The 18,536-nt window shown below is 46.0% G+C and overlaps 1 protein-coding gene and 1 pseudogene across 1 annotated transcript; one reads left to right on the top strand and one right to left on the bottom strand.

Annotated features, from left to right (window-relative positions):
* Nucleotides 1-406: 406 nt before the first annotated feature.
* LOC146510695 (uncharacterized) lies at nt 407-17,386 on the bottom strand. Its single transcript, XM_085175092.1, has 7 exons — nt 14,222-17,386; nt 8,488-8,566; nt 5,943-6,239; nt 4,770-4,874; nt 3,935-4,057; nt 3,768-3,851; nt 407-3,175 (listed from the first exon to the last, which is right to left on the bottom strand). The coding sequence occupies exons 2-7, from the start codon at nt 8,531-8,533 to the stop codon at nt 3,123-3,125; spliced, it is 708 nt and encodes a 235-aa protein (XP_085031218.1). The 5' UTR covers nt 8,534-8,566; nt 14,222-17,386; the 3' UTR covers nt 407-3,122.
* On the top strand, nt 15,709-18,505 carry LOC146510694 (uncharacterized; annotated as a pseudogene).
* Nucleotides 18,506-18,536: the final 31 nt, after the last annotated feature.

The following is an 18,536-nucleotide window of genomic DNA, read 5'->3' as shown; positions in this document are numbered from 1 at the left end:
GACTTAAAAGCCAAGGAACAAAAGTTTTCACAGTGACTGAAGGAACCTTTTAAAAACAAGCGTCCATGCTCACAGGTGCTCACAGGTGCTCACAGGTGCTCACAGGTGCTCACAGGTGCTCACAGGTGCTCACAGGTGCTCACACACACAAACTACACCCTTTCTGGCTCCTACCTCAAAGCACACTGTGCTGTCGATCTGACGTGCTGCACAATAATGTTTAATATTTAGTATTTAATGTTATATTCACATAGATCATCATGATGTTGTTTATTATGTTGCTCTCGTTTTCTTCTGCTTGTTTTCTTTTTTCTTTCTCAACAGGTGAAATTAAAAAAGTATCTACTGTTATCTATTGTTAGCTAGTTTATTGTGATGGTGTTTTTATTATGTTGCTCTTTGTTTGTTTTCTCTTCTGGTTTATCTCCATACAGGTGATCCAGGTGTTTGTTTCCTTCCCCCCTTTCTCACCGTCTCTTCTCTCTGGTTTTCTTTCTCTCCATCTCTTTCTTTCACTCTTCCTCCCTGTCCTATCCCCCAGTCATGTCTGTCCCGTCTTTAAAAAACGAAAATAGAATAAATACATAATTATAATAAAGCTCAATCAAATGGACCAATATGGCCATGATGATCCACTTGGTAAATCTGTTTGGCATCTTTCTGCCTTCAGACAATTCTGACGGCTAGAGATCCAAACGGGACAGGAAAAAATAATAATAAAAGTAATACAAACTCATTGTGACTTAAAAGGAACAAAAGTGGGTTTTCACACTTGTTTTGTCCAAAGTTGGGAGGTGCTGATGTGGAGGGGCGGTCCCAGCAAAGGCCCGATCTTTGGTCCACTCACCTCAGCGATCTCGCAGGAGAAATGGATGAGGGAGCTAACCCGTGCAATGCCTTCAAAACAAATAATAAAATCTTAAAATTAATTCTGAAACTAACTGGCAGCCACTGTGATGAGTGTGGGAGATATGTGGTCTGGTTGGAGTGTGCCAGTTAGTAACCGTGCTGCAGCGCTTTGGACCAGCTGACAGACTGACACCAGAGTAAAGACTACTACAGCGGTCGAGGTGAGATGAAACGAAGGCATGGATATCTCTGTCAGAGTCTCTAAAAACAGAGAAATGGCTTCACGTTAGCAAGTAGCTGAAGATGAAAGAAACTGGACTTGATTACAGCATTAATCTGTTTATCAAATGTTAGGTTAGAGTCAAAAATCACTCCTGGGTTCCTCGCAAAGGGTTTTTTATACATTTCTAAAGTCGCAGTGGTCACAGGGACCAAACCTCTGCTTTCTGTTCCTTTAGGTTAAGGACGTTTAAAGCCATCCATCCTTAACATCATCCAAACAATCCAGCAAAACCTTCAGAGGACTCACAGATTTACATTTCAGTGGCAGGTAAGTCTGGGAGTCGTCTGCATAACAATGAGATGAGTTTTTTAAAAATTGAATCCATAGGGAGCAAATAGAAAAGAGAACTGGACCAAGAATGGACCCCTGGGAGACCCCACAAGACAGGGAGGCTTTTGAGGATGATATATCCCCCAACCCAACAGAAACCTTTGGTTGGACAGATTTAAACCACTCTGCAGTCCCTTTGATACCGACACAGCGCTCAAGCCAGAGATAAGAATCCCATGATGGTATCAAAGGCAGCACGGAGGTCTAATCGTATGACAATGGCAGAATCTCCCAAGTCAGTAAAAGTTAAAAGGTCATTAAAAACTTTTAAAGGAGTAGTTTTAGTGCTGTGGTGCATTTTAAAAGCAGACTGAATTACTAGCGCCATTTTTATCTAGAAAGGTCTGAAGAAGGACAACTTTCTCAAGACTTTAGAAAGAAAACTGGTCTGTAGATGGATGAACTGCTGGATGCAGGATACGTAATGTCTGCAGCCTGGGAGCAAATGTTCAGGAGCAGGAAACCAGATATAACATCGTGGGATTTTATCCTACAAGGATGTTTGATGTGAAGAGGTGGTGGTGGAGGAGGATGTGACGTATTCATACAACTTTAATTGTGTACAGCTCCACACAAGGTCACTGTTGTAGAAGTGTGAGTGAATGAAGGAGGTGTTAGATTAAATATAACCCGTGTGGGCAGGCAGAGAAAGGAAAACTAGAGTCGGGACAACGGTAACGGGAATGTTAGAATAACTGATGATAAGGTGGCTGTACACAGACGTACACAGAGGGATGGTGTCAGGGTCAGGACTGACACTCAGAGCTAGCACAGTGATCAGCATCCAGCTTTTATTATCACAGAGGAGGGGGGGGGGGGCGTCTGAAACTCTGGATTTAAACCAATAAATGAGCTGAAGTCAGACGTCAGCACCGTCGATGCAAACAAACATCTTTCAGAACATGAATAAATAATGTTTCCCAAATTTAATAAAGTACAAAAGGAAACGACGAGGTGAGGAGGTGCTGGGAACCACTGGGTGAAAATACACCATTAGACGGGTTTGGAGTCTGTATAAAGATTCTTACGTCCCAGCAATGCAAGAGAATGTAAATATAATGATAATAAAAGTAAATCTGAATTACTGTCAGAAACATTTGTACAGAGGAACGACTTTACAGAGAAATATCAAAATACTTCAGGATGAAGAAGATACTGAAGAAGATCCAGTGTGAGGAAGGTTTCCAGCTGAATCTGAGCCACAAACAAGAAAAATCCACTCCACTCAGTGTTAGCGTGGTGTACCTAATAAATCGTCCAGTGAGTGTGAATGTGATTTTTAACAAAACTGTTTGAAAAACAAAAGTTATTTATATTTTTGAACATGTTGCTTTCAGAAAGTCACATTTTATCAAATAACTCGAGATATAGTCCACGTTTCCATGGTAACATCATCAGAGCAGAGTAACAACGGGAAAGCCACGCCCACGGGTTGTTGGGAAACACTGGCAGACAGCTTAAACATGAAGTGAGGCAGCTTGGGGGAGGGGGGGCGTTGTAGAGCTGGGGGGTCAAACATATGTAAGAACAGGAAGGGGCGTGTTTGGAGGCGTGTTTGGGGGCGTGGTCCTGCTCCTGAAATTCAGATAGTTTATCTCTAATTAATAAAGTCCCTCAAAGGCTTCCATACAGAGCAGACACGCTGGGCTCTGATTGGTCCTCACACGTAGACGCTGTCTTCATGCTGGGAGGAAACTGTAGGACTGCAGGGAACTGTGGACAGGAAGAAGATTCACGTTACTGACGGTGATCCTGATCAGAGCAGCTCTGCTGTCCAGTGCAGACCTTCATCACTGATGACACAAAAGATTTTAACCTCAGGAATGATCGATGAGAGTTTAGGTTCTAATGAAGCTGTGAATAATGAGAGAGGTAAACACACTGAGCTGATGACGCGAATATTTAATTCAACTCCATCCACCAGCCTGCAGTTCCTCTGGTGTCCAGCAGAGGCAGCGATGAGTCAGTCGTCATAGACTCCCAGCCTGATACACACAACAGCTGTTTAAATCACATGTTTGCATTATTGGGGGCGTGGCCTCTGTGACTGACAGGTGGCTGTAGCTGCTAGCTTCACCTGAGCTGTTAGAGTGCCAGAGGAGGCGGAGCCAGAGTAAAACTGAGCTCCAAATAACAGCATGGAGGTCAAACTCAGAGAGAGCTTCACAGCATTTCTATTGTTTCTATTGTTTCTACTTTGTCTGTCTGATCACTTCCTGTTTGCGTGCTCAGACGAGCTGCTGCAGTCTGTACTGTGAACACTGATCATTGAAGTGCTTTTACATCAGGGTCAGTATGTGCCTACCATAGAGGGGCTCTTCCTCCGGTTTCTCCTCCTCCTCTTCTTTGTTGCCCTTCATCACCACATAAATGTTCTCCTCCTTCTGACCTGTGAGCAGATTATCACTCAGTCAGGTCTCCTTATCAATGATCTGCTGTGGAGCCAGAGCTGTCTCTGATTGGCTGCCATACCTGTGGTATTCTTCCTCTGAACCCTCCTCTTCCTCAGGATGAAGACCACGATGAAGAAGAGCAACAGAACCAGCAGGACGACGCAGACGGACACTGAAGACACCACATGGCTGCTGCTGCGGTCTGAGGACACAGAGACACAGCTGATCTTCACATCACAGCTGATGACGTCACGGCTGATGACGTCACAGCTGATGACGTCACAGCTGATCACAGCTGATGACATCATGTGGTGGCAGAGGGAGCAGCTGAACATCAGCAGCTCTCCTGGTCTCTCTCAGGTGCTGACACCGTGGTTGTGAAGTGGCATTAGTTATAAAGGTGAGCTAACAGGTGAAGAGCTGATGAAGTGCAGATGGTCACATGACTCGCACAGACTCACAGATCTGTTACAATGACGCCATGTTTGTGAGTGTTTCACAGTGATGTGTGTTATTGTGTAACAGTTGTGATCAGGCATCCACACAATGTCCACCTGCACACAGGTTATCTTCATCATTATCATCATCATGAAGTGTGTGTGTGTCATCGGTCAGTTCAAGTCTTTTTGGGCTGTTTCAAAACTGTGCCCAAAGTTCCTCGCTGTGTCTGAGTCCTGCGTTTTGGGTCCTTCATCTTGCAACACAGCACGTCATGACTGAACTATGCGACCACGCAGCGGACGCAGCAGCGTTCGCTCCATCGGAGGAGCTCCGGGAGGACATTATTGACACTGTGAATAAGCTATGCAACCAATGGCTGAATCATCCTCATACAGTACTTTATGGCTCCACGCCCTCCACCTTCACCCTCCACCTTCACCCTCCACCTTCACCCTCCAGCTGCGGCTGCTCACCTGCTCCAACTGCTGGAGGATTTCTTGCCCGGCCTCCATCTTCCTCCATCTTCCCGGAGAAAGCGGTGTCCACGCCGCCACCACTCTTCGCTCGCTGAGCAAACCCTGGTGGTGAGTGAAAGTGACTGTTTTTCGCACACTCAGCCTGGATTAATTTCTACAGTCAGTCTAACTGAGCCTGTTAATTCTGTATCAGTCACTGCAGAGTCTGTGAGGACTTCACTCATCACAGTTCCAGCACAGTTTCCTGCACCGCGAAATTAGATAGCAAGACCACAAAGGTGCAAAAATAAAAAACAATACATAAAGAAAATAAACAATATAAAAACACTATATACACAATGTATAAGCTAAAGGGAACATTGTGTATACAAGGGGTGTACACACAATGATATAATATGATAAACAGGGTGGGCCGTGGTCACTAAGGATGGGATGGTAACTGCATATCTGCCAAGATATTGCACAGGAGCAGCGACAGAGTGGAGGTATTGAAGTCTGTTCACACTCTTCGTTTGCATTAAGAGTTCTGACAGCCCACAGGAAGAAGCTGCTGGTTTTGCACCTGATGGATCTGAACCTTTTTCCAGAGGGCAGGATGTGGAAGAGGTGGTGGTTAAGATGGAGGCGGTCCTTTATAATCGACCTGGCTCTGGAGACATCTTGAGCTGGCAATTCAGTCCAGGGAGGGGAGTGGACAGCCGATCACCTTCTCTGCAGTTCTGATGACCCTCTGGAGTCTCTTCCTGTCAGCTGTTGTGCGACCAGCGTACCACACAGGGATGGCGTGCACCAGCACGCTCTCCATAGTGGCTCAGTAGAAGGACACTAGGAGATCAGTCTGCAGCCTGTTCCATCTCAGGACCCTCAGGAAGTGGAGGCGCTGCTGAGCTTTGTTCACCAGCGCTGATGTGTTTGTGGACCAAGATCGGTCCTTAGATATGTGGGTGAGGAACTTAAAGGAGGACACCCTCTCCACATAGTCACCTTTCATGGAGAGAGGAGGGGGGTCAGTTCCATGACCACTTCCTTTGTTTTCTTGGTGTTTAGCGTGAGGTTATTGTAGCTAAAAGTGTGTTACTTTGTGTACCACCCTCCTGTGTCTTCAGTCTCTGCAGTGTGTTCCTCTCAGCAGGATGTGATGCAATAACAAAGACAGGAAGTCAGGCTCACCTGTCACCTGCAGCAGGAAGTCTTTGGTCTGCAGTCTCAGCCCAGTCTTGTCAAACACCTCCAGCGTGTAGTTTCCGGAGTCTTGGGTCTGAAGTCGGCTGAACTCGAGCGAGCCGTCAGGGAGCATCGAGCAGCGTCCGTGGGAGCACGTGCTCCGGTTCCAGTTCAGCAGCAGGTGAGGGATCTGAGTCCACCTGACGTCGTACCCGCGCGCCCTCGGGTCCCCCTGCAGGCCTGAGGGCAGCACCACTCTCGTGCTGCTGTTGGCAGACACTCTGATGATGTCTGCAGCGCCAGCTGGGGTCAAAGGTCACAAACATTTCATTTTCAGTCCCGTTATAACCATTTATGCAAACACTACATTACCCATGAACCCCTGCTGCTGCGCTTATAAATCAGACCAGCATCTGATTGGTTAGATTTTTAGGGTATTTTTGTAGTTTTGTGTTCTGCAGACACAGAGCTCAGTGATTGGCTGTCATCAGAGAAGTGCATCTTGGGAGTTGTTTTTGTAGTAACCTGTTCTTTCATGTTTTGATGAAATCTAATGATCCCAGTTCATCGACTCATTTTCCCCTTACCCCCAGGGTGGGGGTACCTGAGGAGTCTTCCTGCTAAAATGGAGTTTTTCCTTTCCGCTGTTGCCAAGTGCTCATAGGGGGTCGTCTGATTGTTGTGGTTTTCTCTTTATCATTGTAGTGTCAAGTGAAAAGACACAGCAGGAGAGAACACAACCAAGAACAAGGCAAGACTGACAATAAATAGAGATTGAAAATGTGACGTCATTCAGGGGTAAAACCACAAAGGATTCTGGGAACTCGTGGCAAGAGGTACTAGCGCACGCAGGCTTTCACGTGAAAACAGTCACAGCGATAAAAAGAAACACAAAAATAGCAAGAAGCTGTTGTGTTATTAGCTGCAGTAGCCGCATGACAGCCACGGGAAGCCGACGGTAAAGAGATCGTTGTTATCGGGTTACACCGTTGAAGAGAAATTGTTCAGCCATGTTTCCATAGTAACAAAGAGCCGACGGATGGCCTGGATTGCAGCCATTCAAAGACCAAATATAACGTCCAGCTCACAGGTTAGTCTGCTCCAAGCATTCACACAAAGGTCAGTCTTCTGTTGTAGTTAATACGTCATTTTTCATAACATAATTGGTGATGTAGGTTACAAGCAAGTCTGGCGCTGAACAGAAACGGTCGCTCGTTTGTTTATTGTGCATAAATAGTGAATTGTCCTGACACAATATTGTGTTCTGTTATTACCATGGTACATTGACAAAAACATATACTTTTGATGTGCCGGGAGTTGTGCCATTCTCGGCGGCTTCAGTGACCCTCGAGCTCCCGGCGAGCTATTGAGCTGGTGGGTAACAGACGTCTCCGAAAACATCGAAGCACTTTTGCAAATATGCGATATCTTGGTAAACCGAGCAGATATTTGATATTTGCACAGCTACTTTCTCGCCTGAAAATATGTTAAAAGTTTATTTTGTGACCCAGAAAGAATAATAAGAGTAATATTAAAACTTAGTAGCGGCCGCCATTGTTGGAAACTGGACTTTGGCTGGGCCGCGCTATGAATTCTGGGATATGGTGGGCCACGAAGGACACACCCGACCATTCCTTCACATTCGGGGAAAAGGAGGACGCATTTGTCGGCTGCATTCGGTGGAGTCTACGAATTTGGACAGTCTTCGTCATGTCGCTGTGATGTAATCGGACTACAAATGCGTCCTCAGGAGGAAGCAGCCCATGAATTTGGACACGCCCACAGACACGAGAGCAGGAACAGGAAACAAGCTAGCAGAGAAAAACGAAACCACACTGAGCTTCGAGTCATCGTCAGAATGAACAGCCACACTGAACTGAACACGCTGGGTTACCGTGACAGGAAGCTTCATTTTGATTCTCTGTATGTAGCACAGTCCTACTTTTACCTGGGACGAGTGACCGTGAACGTATTAGCTGCACGTTTAGCTTCCTGTCAGCTTCAGGATTGAAGGTTTTAGCTCCATTGGTCGGATGGTGTTCCTGTCAGAGCTCTGAGGTCTGCTGCTAATGTTTCATATCAGAACTGTGTGGCGTGGTGCAGTGAGCTCAACGGGGCGGTGCTGGAGAGGCAGGTGGGAACACAGCTGATGACGTCTTTCCTTCCCCTTTTTAGTGAGACGGGAGAGGAGCGGAGGGGAGGCTGGGCTCAGCTGAGACGGGAGCTGTCCAGCTGGTGGACTGTCAAAACTAATGACCAAAAACCATCTGCAATAACGTACTGTGTGCGTGCGTGTGCGTGCGTGTGCGTGTGTGTATGTGTGCGTGCGTGTGCACGTGTGTGTATACGTGTGTGTGCGTGCGTGTGTACGTGTGTAAAGTGCATCCCACAAACTGTTTCTAGTTTCAGGTGTTTGCTGAACACTCGTTTCTGCCTTTAACCTCGACGGCCTGTCGGCTCTGTGAGCTGTTTGATCATTGGCTGCGTCTGTGATCAGGATCATTAATAATCTGAACCTTTGTGTTTGTTCAAAGAAGCCGAGGTCACTGACCGTCACTCTTCATCATCATCATCAGTAACCACACCACCACCAACATGGCTGCAGGCTCCGCCCCCTCAGCTGTCAGTCACTGTGAAGAGGAAACAGACACTTTAAGTGGTCAGAGAGTGTGTGTGTGTTTTTATAAATACAGCTGCAGTGTCTGTGGCTCTTCCTGGTCATGTGACCTAAACCACAGCTCTTATAGGTCACTGCTCACATCTGCTTTCTGCTCTGAGCCTGTGGTCAGTCTAACTGTGTTATATTCAGAGCTGCTTCTCCTCAGATGACTCTTTGAGTGTTTGGTAAATGGACTGGTTCTTATACAGCTCTATCTGAGCACTCAAAGTACACAACTCATTCACCCAATCACACCAGCACTTCTCTAAGTTTGTAGTGCTGTCTAACTAACATTAATACACACATGGATGCATCGGAGGGCATACTGAGGTTAGTATCTTGGCCGAGATTTGGCAGGCAGACTGAAGCAGACTGGGATCGACCCACCAACCTTCCAGTTAGTAGCTGACCTGTTCTACCACCTGAGCTACAGCCACCCCTGTCGCTTGTGTCCTTAAAGAACACTCGAGGTAACCTCAGCCTGTACGTGACATCACCCGCATCACCTGGTCTAATGGTGACACCCTGCTACTGTGTGAGCACCATCCTTCATCCATCATCCTTCATTCATCCATCCTTTATCCATCCATCCATCCTTCATCCATCCTTCATCCATCCATCCATCCATCCATTCATCCATCATCCATCCATCCATCCTTCATCCATCCATCCATCCATCCATCCATCCATCCGTCCATCTATCCATCCTTCATCCATCCATCCATCCATCCATCCATCCATCCATCCATTCATCCATCATCCATCCATCCATCCTTCATCCATCCATCCATCCATCCATCCGTCCATCCATCCATTCTTCATCCATCATCCATCCATCATCCATCCTTCATCCTTCATCCATCCATCCATCCATCCATCCTTCATCCATCCATCCTTCATCCATCCATCCATCCTTCATTCATCCATCCTTCATTCATCCATCCATCATCCATCCATCCTTCATCCATCCATCCTCCATCCATTCATCCATCCATCCTTCCATCCATCCATCCTTAATCCATCTATCCATCCTTCATCCATTCATCCATCCATCCATCCATCCATCCTTCATTCATCCATCCATCTTTCATCCATCCTCCATCCATCCATCCTTCATCCATCCATCCATCCATCCTTTCATCCATCCATCCATCCTTTCATCCATCCATCCTTCATCCATCCATCCATCCTTCATCCATCATCCATCCGTCCATCCATCCATCCTTCATCCATCATCCATCCATACTTCATCCATCCATCCATCCTTCATCCATCCATCCGTCCATCCATCCATCCTTCATCCATCATCCATCCATCCATCCTTGATCCATCATCCATCCATCCTTCATCCATCCATCCATCCTTCATCCATCCATCCTTCCTTAATCCATCCATCCATCCATCCTTCATCCATCCATCCTTCATCCATCCATCCCTCCACCCATCAATCCATCCCTCCATCCATCCCTCCATCCCTCCCTCCACCCATCCCTCCATCCCTCCACCCATCAATCCATCCATCCATCCATCCCTCCATCCATCCCTCCAACCATCCCTCCCTCCACCCATCAACCCAGCACTCCATCCATCCATCCATCCATCCTTCATCCATCCATCCTCCATCCATTCATCCATCCATCCTCCATCCATCCATTCATCCATCCATCCATCTATCCATCCTTCATCCATCCATCCATCCATCCTTCATCCATCCATTCATTCATCATCCATCCATCCATCCTTCATCCATCCATCCATCCTTCATCCATCCTTCATCCATCCATCCATCATCCATCCATCCATCCATCCATCCATCTTCCATCCATTCATCCATCCATCCATCTATCCATCCTTCATCCATCCATCCATCCATCCATCCATCCATCCATCCTTCATCCATCCATCCATCCATCCATCATCCATCCATCCATCCATCCATCCATCCATCTTCCATCCATTCATCCATCCATCCATCTATCCATCCTTCATCCATCCATCCATCCATCTATCCATCCTTCATCCATCCATCCATCATCCATCCATCCTTCATCCATCCATCCATCCATCATCCATCCTTCATCCATCCTTCATCCATCCATCCTTCATCCATCCATCCTTCATTCAATTCAATTCAATTCAATTCAATTTTATTTATATAGCGCCAAATCACAACAAATGTCGCCTCAAGGCGCTTCATAGATACAGAGAAAAGCCCAACAATCATATGACCCCCTATGAGCAAGCACTTTGGCGACAGTGGGAAGGAAAAACTCCCTTTTAACAGGAAGAAACCTCCGGCAGAACCAGGCTCAGGGAGGGGCGGCCATCTGCTGCGACCGGTTGGGGTGAGAGAAGGAAGACAGGATAAAAGACATGCTGTGGAAGAGAGACAGAGATTAATAACAGATATGATTCAATACAGAGAGGTCTATTAACACATAGTGAGTGAGAAAGGTGACTGGAAAGGAAAAACTCAATGCATCATGGGAATCCCCCGGCAGCCTACATCTATTGCAGCATAACTAAGGGAGGATTCAGGGTCACCTGGTCCAGCCCTAACTATATGCTTTAGCAAAAAGGAAAGTTTTAAGCCTAATCTTAAAGTAGAGATAGTGTCTGTCTCCTGAATCCAAACTGGAAGCTGGTTCCACAGAAGAGGGGCCTGAAAACTGAAGGCTCTGCCTCCCATTCTACTTTTAAATACTCTAGGAACAACAAGTAGGCCTGCAGAGTGGGAGCGAAGTGCTCTAATAGGGTAATATGGTACTACAAGGTCATTAAGATAAGATGGGGCCTGATTATTTAAGACCTTGTATGTGAGGAGCAGGATTTTGAATTCAATTCTGGATTTAACAGGAAGCCAAAACAGGAGAAATATGCTCTCTCTTTCTAGTCCCTGTCAGTACTCTTGCTGCAGCATTTTGGATTAACTGAAGGCTTTTCAGTGAGTTTTTTGGACATCCTGATAATAATGAATTGCAGTAGTCTAGCCTGGAAGTAATAAATGCATGAACTAGTTTTTCAGCGTCACTCTGAGACAGGATATTTCTAATTTTAGAGATGTTGCGCAAATGGAAGAACGCAGTCTTACATATTTGTTTAATATGTGCGTTGAAGGACATATCCTGGTCAAAAATGACTCCAAGGTTCCTCACAGTGTTACTGGAGGCCAAGGTAATGCCATCCAGAGTAAGAATCTGGTTAGATACCATATTTCTAAGCTTTTCAGCGCCGAGTACAATGACCTCAGTTTTATCTGAGTTAAGAAGCAGAAAGTTAGTGGCCATCCAAGTCTTTATGTCTTTAAGACATTCCTGCAGTTTAACTAATTGGTGTGTGTTATCTGGCTTCATGGACAGATAGAGCTGGGTGTCATCTGCATAGCAGTGAAAATGTATGCTATGTCTTCTAATGATGCTGCCTAGGGGAAGCATGTATAATGTAAACAGAATTGGTCCTAGCACCGAACCCTGTGGAACTCCATAATTAACCTCAGTGTGTGAAGAGGACTCTCCATTTACATGCACAAATTGGAGTCTATTAGATAGATATGATACAAACCACTGCAGTGCAATACCTGTAATACCTACAGCATGTTCTAATCGCTCTAACAGGATATTATGGTCAACAGTATCGAATGCTGCACTAAGGTCAAGAAGGACAAGCACAGAGATTCATCCATCCATCCATCCTTCCTTTCATCCATTCATCCTTCATCCATCCATCCATCCATCCATCCATCCTTTATCCATCAATTCATCCATCATCCATCCATCCATCCATCCTTCATCCATCCATCCATCCTTCATCCATCCATCCTCCATCCTTCATCCATCCATCCTTCATCCATCCATCCTTCCTTAATCCATCCATCCATCCTTCATCCAGCCATCAATCCATCCTTCCTTGCCTCTGTCCACCTCAGAATGACAACAAGCAAGCAGTGAAAAACATAATCATAATATAAATATAGCCATGATGTAAATGTAATATAATGTAACATAGAAGTTGAAGATGTGCACAGTGTGGGCTGCTTGTGTGTGGAGGCTCTGCCCTGCAGTCGGTGAGAGGCGTAAGATAAAGCTCGCTGTGGTCAGAGGGGAAGTAAACTCACGCTGAGACTGAAATGGGGCCCGTGGGCCTGCGGTGTCACTCTGACACATGAACAGGAAGTGAGCCCTGCAGCATGCACGGAGCATGCTCAGTGAGGCTGAATGCCCCTGTTCGATGACTGCCCCCACACCTCAGTGTGTATTAATAAACCACAGCCTCTCTCTCACACATGAGGGGAAGTGAGAGTGGAGCGTGTGGTCAGCGCTGCTCGGCAGCATCAGCCCTGTGACAGGAACGTCTCCACACTGCGTCCATGTCTCACAGTCACAAACATCTGTGCACAGCTGTGCTCTGTCTTCAGGGTCGGAGGTCAGAGTTAGCATCACGCTATCAGCTCTGTGGATTTATGGGAATCAGCTGATCGAGACTGAGGTTTGAACACAGCTGGATCTGTGTGTGTTTGAAATGTGTTGATAGTAAAAGCACTGCAGTGATGATGGGACGACCTTCTCCGGATCCCTCACAGCTCAGCCCAACATCTGGAACATCTCCAGGTCCAGCTGCAGAGCTGCTGATGACGACTGTCTCTGAGACACGTCTCCTTCATCCCTGTAACCATGGAAACCTGAACTGATGCCAAACTGAGAGCAGAGAGTCGGCCACACTGATGTTACCGACGGGTTCTAAAGGTTCTTTAAAGAACGCAGAACAAATGAGACATCGTGTCATCACAGCATCAGTGATCCCTGCAGGAAACCAGCACAGAGGCGGATCCAGACAGGAAGCAGTTAAAGACACCCTGAAGGACTTCGGCAAAGGGTTAATGTTCAGGAAGAGAAGAAGAAGAAGCTCTCTGACGTCGTGTTTCATCTACGTTACTTTCTTTCTTTAGTTTCTAGCTCTGGAGTCTCTTTGTCCTCAGTGACCACAGCACTTCCACCCTTGTTCATTATATTTTATCATGGTGCCCTTGTACACAGCCCCACAGTGTTTCCTGTAACTCAAGCTTCTTATATTGGTTTCTACACTTTTGCATCTTTGTTGTTTTGCTACATAATTTCGCTGTGAAAGCAACTGCACAATGACAATACTTAAGTTTATACTTTTATTGATTCACAGTTTGTCTTTCTAGTTGACTGTTTCAGTTGAAATGTTTGAATTTAATTATTTATTAGTTGAAATAATAAAGTCTGACTCTTCTTTATAGTCATGTACAGGGTGTTTGGTCAAAAGCAGAATGAGTAAACGCTGTCGGTCATGTGGACGTCCGTTTGTCAGACAGATGAAGTTGAACCTGCTCAGACTCACAGTGCTGTCACACTTCATCACAGGCTCCTGCTATTAGATTTTATTAGATTGTAGTTCCTTCTGTAAAAACTCCAAATGATTCCAGTTTCCTAAACTCTGGTTTCTGTCTGAAGTGTCTGAGTGTGCTGACGGCGGCGTGGAGGCTGGTGTTAGTCGTGAGGATCGTTTCCTCACACAGACTCTGAGCCTCTCTGAGAACATGCCCAACTCCTCCAAGCAGCCACAGGAGCACATGAAGAAGAAGAAGAGATGATGGAGGTCCTACCTGTGAGAGTCAGAGGGTGTCAACGAGCAGGTGAGCTGCAGTGTGAAGGTCAGACAGCAGCGCAGTGACAGGGTGAGGAAGAAAGCGCCCACAGTTTCACGTCTGCACATCAAAGTCAGTGCCGGGCTCTTATTGTGGCGGGGTGAGTGCTGCTTTTATTGCAGTGGTCTGAGTCACGTGACAGGCTCCTCACACTCTGAGTGCACATCCTCAGTGGGAGTTCACAGCCTTCAGGTACAAACAGATGAGGCCCACAGTGGACGTGTGAGGAAACATCGCCCCCTGCTGCCCAAACAGCACAGCTGAATGAGCTGGTGTTGATGCATTCTGTTATGGATATTTTTGCACTGTGTTTTTTGTCTGCCACACCAGAGGGGGGCATAGTTTGTGTCCTGTGTTATTGCTGCTATGTGAGTTCCAGGTGGAGGCTGACTATTAGTGGAGGACTGGGAGAGGCCGGCTATAAATGAGGACCCTTCTCAACCAGCACACCCCCGCCTACTTCCTGTTCCCAACGAACTGTGCATGTGGCTGTGTGTGAATCTGTATTCTGGAAGCTTTTGCTGTGTTGTAAATAGTTTGTTGTAAATAGATGTAAATAGTTGTCAATATTTTTTACTTGGTAGCTGTAGGGGTGAGACGCCATTTTCTTTGGGAACCTTTTCTCCTGTTTTTGGTGAGGGACGCAGGTAAGACACCTGTAATTTTCTTTTGGGGTTTTCCGTGTAGGTGAGCCAGTTGCATTTCATTTCTAAAGCTTTTGTTTGTTGTTTTGGCCATGCTCACCCTGACGCCCGCTACATTTTGGGACTTAATAAACTGACTGGCTGTTGCAAAATCTGTAGCAGTTGTTTTTTTGGTTCGTCTTCCTTGAGAGCAGGGAGTGTGGGGGCATTTTCCTTTTTTTTTAATTTTCCGTTGCCCGCCGGTTTTCCCTGGGCTGGGGTGTAACATAATTGGGGGCTCGTCCATTCCTTTTTTTCGTCTCGTTTGGGTTGGCTTGGAGCGTGGGCTCGTTCGTTCTTTGTTTGTTGCTGTCGTCATCATCACCGGTGAGTTACCAGTGTCCTTTGTTGGCTCTGTTTTACTGGTTGGCAGGTTTTTTTTCTTGTGTGGGGGGAAGGGTGTTTGTAGTGGGTGTGTTAGTATGGAGTTTAAATTAGAGGAGTTCACCATGAGTCCAAAAAGGATGATTTGGTGCTCATTGCAAACTTTTTTGATGTGCCTGTGCCATTGAATGTGAAGAAGAAAGAGCTCCTGTGTGTTAAACTGCATGAAAGAGGGTTGTTTGGTGAGCCAGCTCCTGCAGAGGGAGTTGAGGCGGGAGCTGTTGCTGGCATTCCTGCCCCACTGAAAGATCTCCCTCCTCAAACTGGCCCTTCTGCGGAAGAGCTGCAGTTAACACTGCACATAAAGGAGGTTGAGTTAAGAAGCAGCAGTTGGAGGTGGATGCCATGCACTTAAAGGTTAGGGCTCTGGAGATAGAGATGGGAGCTGCTGTATCTGCCAGTCCTCCTACACCTCGGTCAGCCCCGCAGTCACCATCCCCGCAGTCACCATCCCCGCAGTCACCATCCCCGCAGTCACCATCCCCGCAGTCAGAGGACAGCTTTGATGTAAGTAGGCACATCAAATTAGTCGCCGCTTTTAGAGAGACTGAGGTAGATTCGTATTTCACCGTGTTTGAGTGCATTGCAGGTGCACTACACTGGCCAAAGACTGTATGGTCTCTTTTACTCCAGTGCAAATTGGTGGGGAAAGCTCAGGAGGTGTGCACAGCTCTTTCATTGGAGGACAGTTTGGATTATGAAATGGTGAAGGCTGCTGTCCTACGTGCATATGAGCTTGTCCCAGAAGCTTACAGGCAAACATTTAGAGGTCTTAGAAAAACTGCCACCCAGACTTATGTAGCGTTTGCCAGAGAAAAGAAAACTCCGTTTGATAAATGGTGTCACGCTACCAAGGTAAAAACCTTGGATGATTTGCGTGAGCTGGTGTTGTTGGAGGAGTTCAAAGGTCAACTCCCAGAAAAAGTGGTAACCTACTTAAATGAACAGAAGGTTACAACTCTTGCTGCTGTACAGGCCGATGAGTTTGCGTTGACACACAAAGGTGTGTTTTCATCTCCTGTTCACAGCACACCAAACTCAGTCAGTCCAAAACTCTGGTCTCCAAAGAACACCCACAGTGTCACATCCGCAACCACTGAAAATAGAGAGTGCTACTATTGCCATGAGCAAGGACACCTCATTGCTGCCTGTCCCGTTCTTAAGAGAAAGGAGCAGTCCAGGAAGGCTAAATCTCCTTCCCCAGTCAGCTTTCTGCAAACCAAACCGTATGCTCTAGAAGGGGTGACTTAAAACTGAAAAGGACAGGATAGATGACGAGTTCAAACCGTTCGTGTCGAAAGGTTTTGCTCCTTTGGTGGGAGGAGAGAAGAAAGTTGCTGTTAACATTCTGCGTGACACTGGGGCAAAACAGTCACTCATCTGTGACCCGAGCCGGTCGAGCGTCAGGTGAACTGAGCTTCAGGTAAGAAGTTATGACCTGCAGTCTATCTGGATCAGATATAAACCAAGTTTAGTTTATTTTTCTGTTTCTGTACAGCTGGGTGGTGCTATGATGTTACTGACAGTGAGCCTTATTTTATTCATAAGGTTAGTTAGTAGAGTTTCCCATCTGGATGAGAGAAGCTTCTCTCCCACACTTTTCTTTTCAAGCTCCTTTAATTACGGTCACTGTTAATCATAACTAATGGAGGGCTACTGTATGATCTGAAATTTCTCTCTGCCTTTTTAAACACTTTGACAGACGTGAAAACTTCACCCCAAACTGCAACTCAAGAGTCTGCAGTTGGCACTTCCCTCAAGGAAAAGCTGCGGGGCCAACAAGAGTTGCATGGAACGACGGGAAGTCTTTTCAGTTCCCAGATGACCACAACCCTGTTAGAAAAAAGAAGAAAAAAGAGCAGGTCCCAGCTATTGGTGAAAATCAGAGTGAAAGATCAGATGAGCGACATCATTCCAACAATGCAGATACACAGACAGCTACTGCAAGTTCCTCAAGTTCTTCAACAGTCTGGTGCTAGAGATTCAGAATGACATGCTAAGAATAGAGAATGAAAAACTTAAAAAACAAGTAGAGAACTTTCTCATTCAGCCAAATATCTGACAATCCTGAAAGGGTCCAGTACTATACTGGATTGCCTGATGCTGCTTCTGTCCTGTTTTTGGAAGCGCTTCTTTCCAGATTTGATCTTAAATATCATTCTGATTGGACTGTCCAAATGATGCCCCTAATCGACCAGTTATTTCTAACCCTGGTGAAGCTCAAACTTAATGTTGGTCATACAGACCTTTCAACGAGGTTTAACTGCAGCAGAGCCACAGTAACTAATATTTTTACAACAATTGTTAGTGCACTGTATGACATTTTGTATGTTGGCATGCTGGAAAACAACATTCCCTCGAGAGCCAAGAATCACACATCGCTGCCAGATTGCTTCCAACATTTACTAACTGCAGGATTGTGCTTGACTGCACGGAAGTTTCTGTTTCTAACACAGAGAGACTTGACACACAAAGTCATTTGTACAGCCAGTACAAAGGACGGACCACACTAAAGGTTCTAATTGGTGTGGCTCCTAATGGTGTACAAGCAACTTGTACGTGGAAGTGCCTCAGATAAGGCCATAACAGCTGACTGTGGAGTACTGCAACATGTACAACCAGGTGACATGGTCATTGCAGATAAGGGCTTCACAATTCGGGACATCCTACCTCACTGAACATCCTTCCTCACCAACGGACAGTTCACACAGGAGGAAGTGAACACCAACAGGAAGATTTCCTGTGCAAGAATACATGTAGAGCGTTCCATTCAAAGGCTGTGTCCCAATTAAGAGACCGCACGCTTGAAGTACGCCCACTACGCGTACTACGTACGGTGTGTACTATAAGTACGAGAAGTGAGGAAGTGAGAGGCTTGTGAAATGGGACGGTCTATCCTTCGTCGCGCTGTTCAGGTTGCCTAGCAACCATGATACTAACCGCGAGAAACGTTACATACAGCTTTGTGTGACAGAAATGAAGGAGAAAAATGTTTTGTTGGTCATTCATTTTTGTCATGACATCACTTTGATTAGTTGAGTATCTGAGGCTGAGACCACAGGACTGTAAAACATGTTGGGCTTCATTTCTGTACCGAACAGTCATTTAAGATTAGCTAGTAAATAATAATTAGCTGATGTTGTTCATGAGACTAAAGTCATCTAATGTACTGTGGTAATGTAAATATAATATGGCCAATATTATAG

This window comes from Neolamprologus multifasciatus, chromosome 10 (assembly GCF_963576455.1).
Source record: "Neolamprologus multifasciatus chromosome 10, fNeoMul1.2, whole genome shotgun sequence".
Taxonomy (NCBI): Eukaryota; Metazoa; Chordata; class Actinopteri; order Cichliformes; family Cichlidae; genus Neolamprologus; species Neolamprologus multifasciatus.
This window is presented reverse-complemented; position numbering and strand designations above follow the sequence as displayed.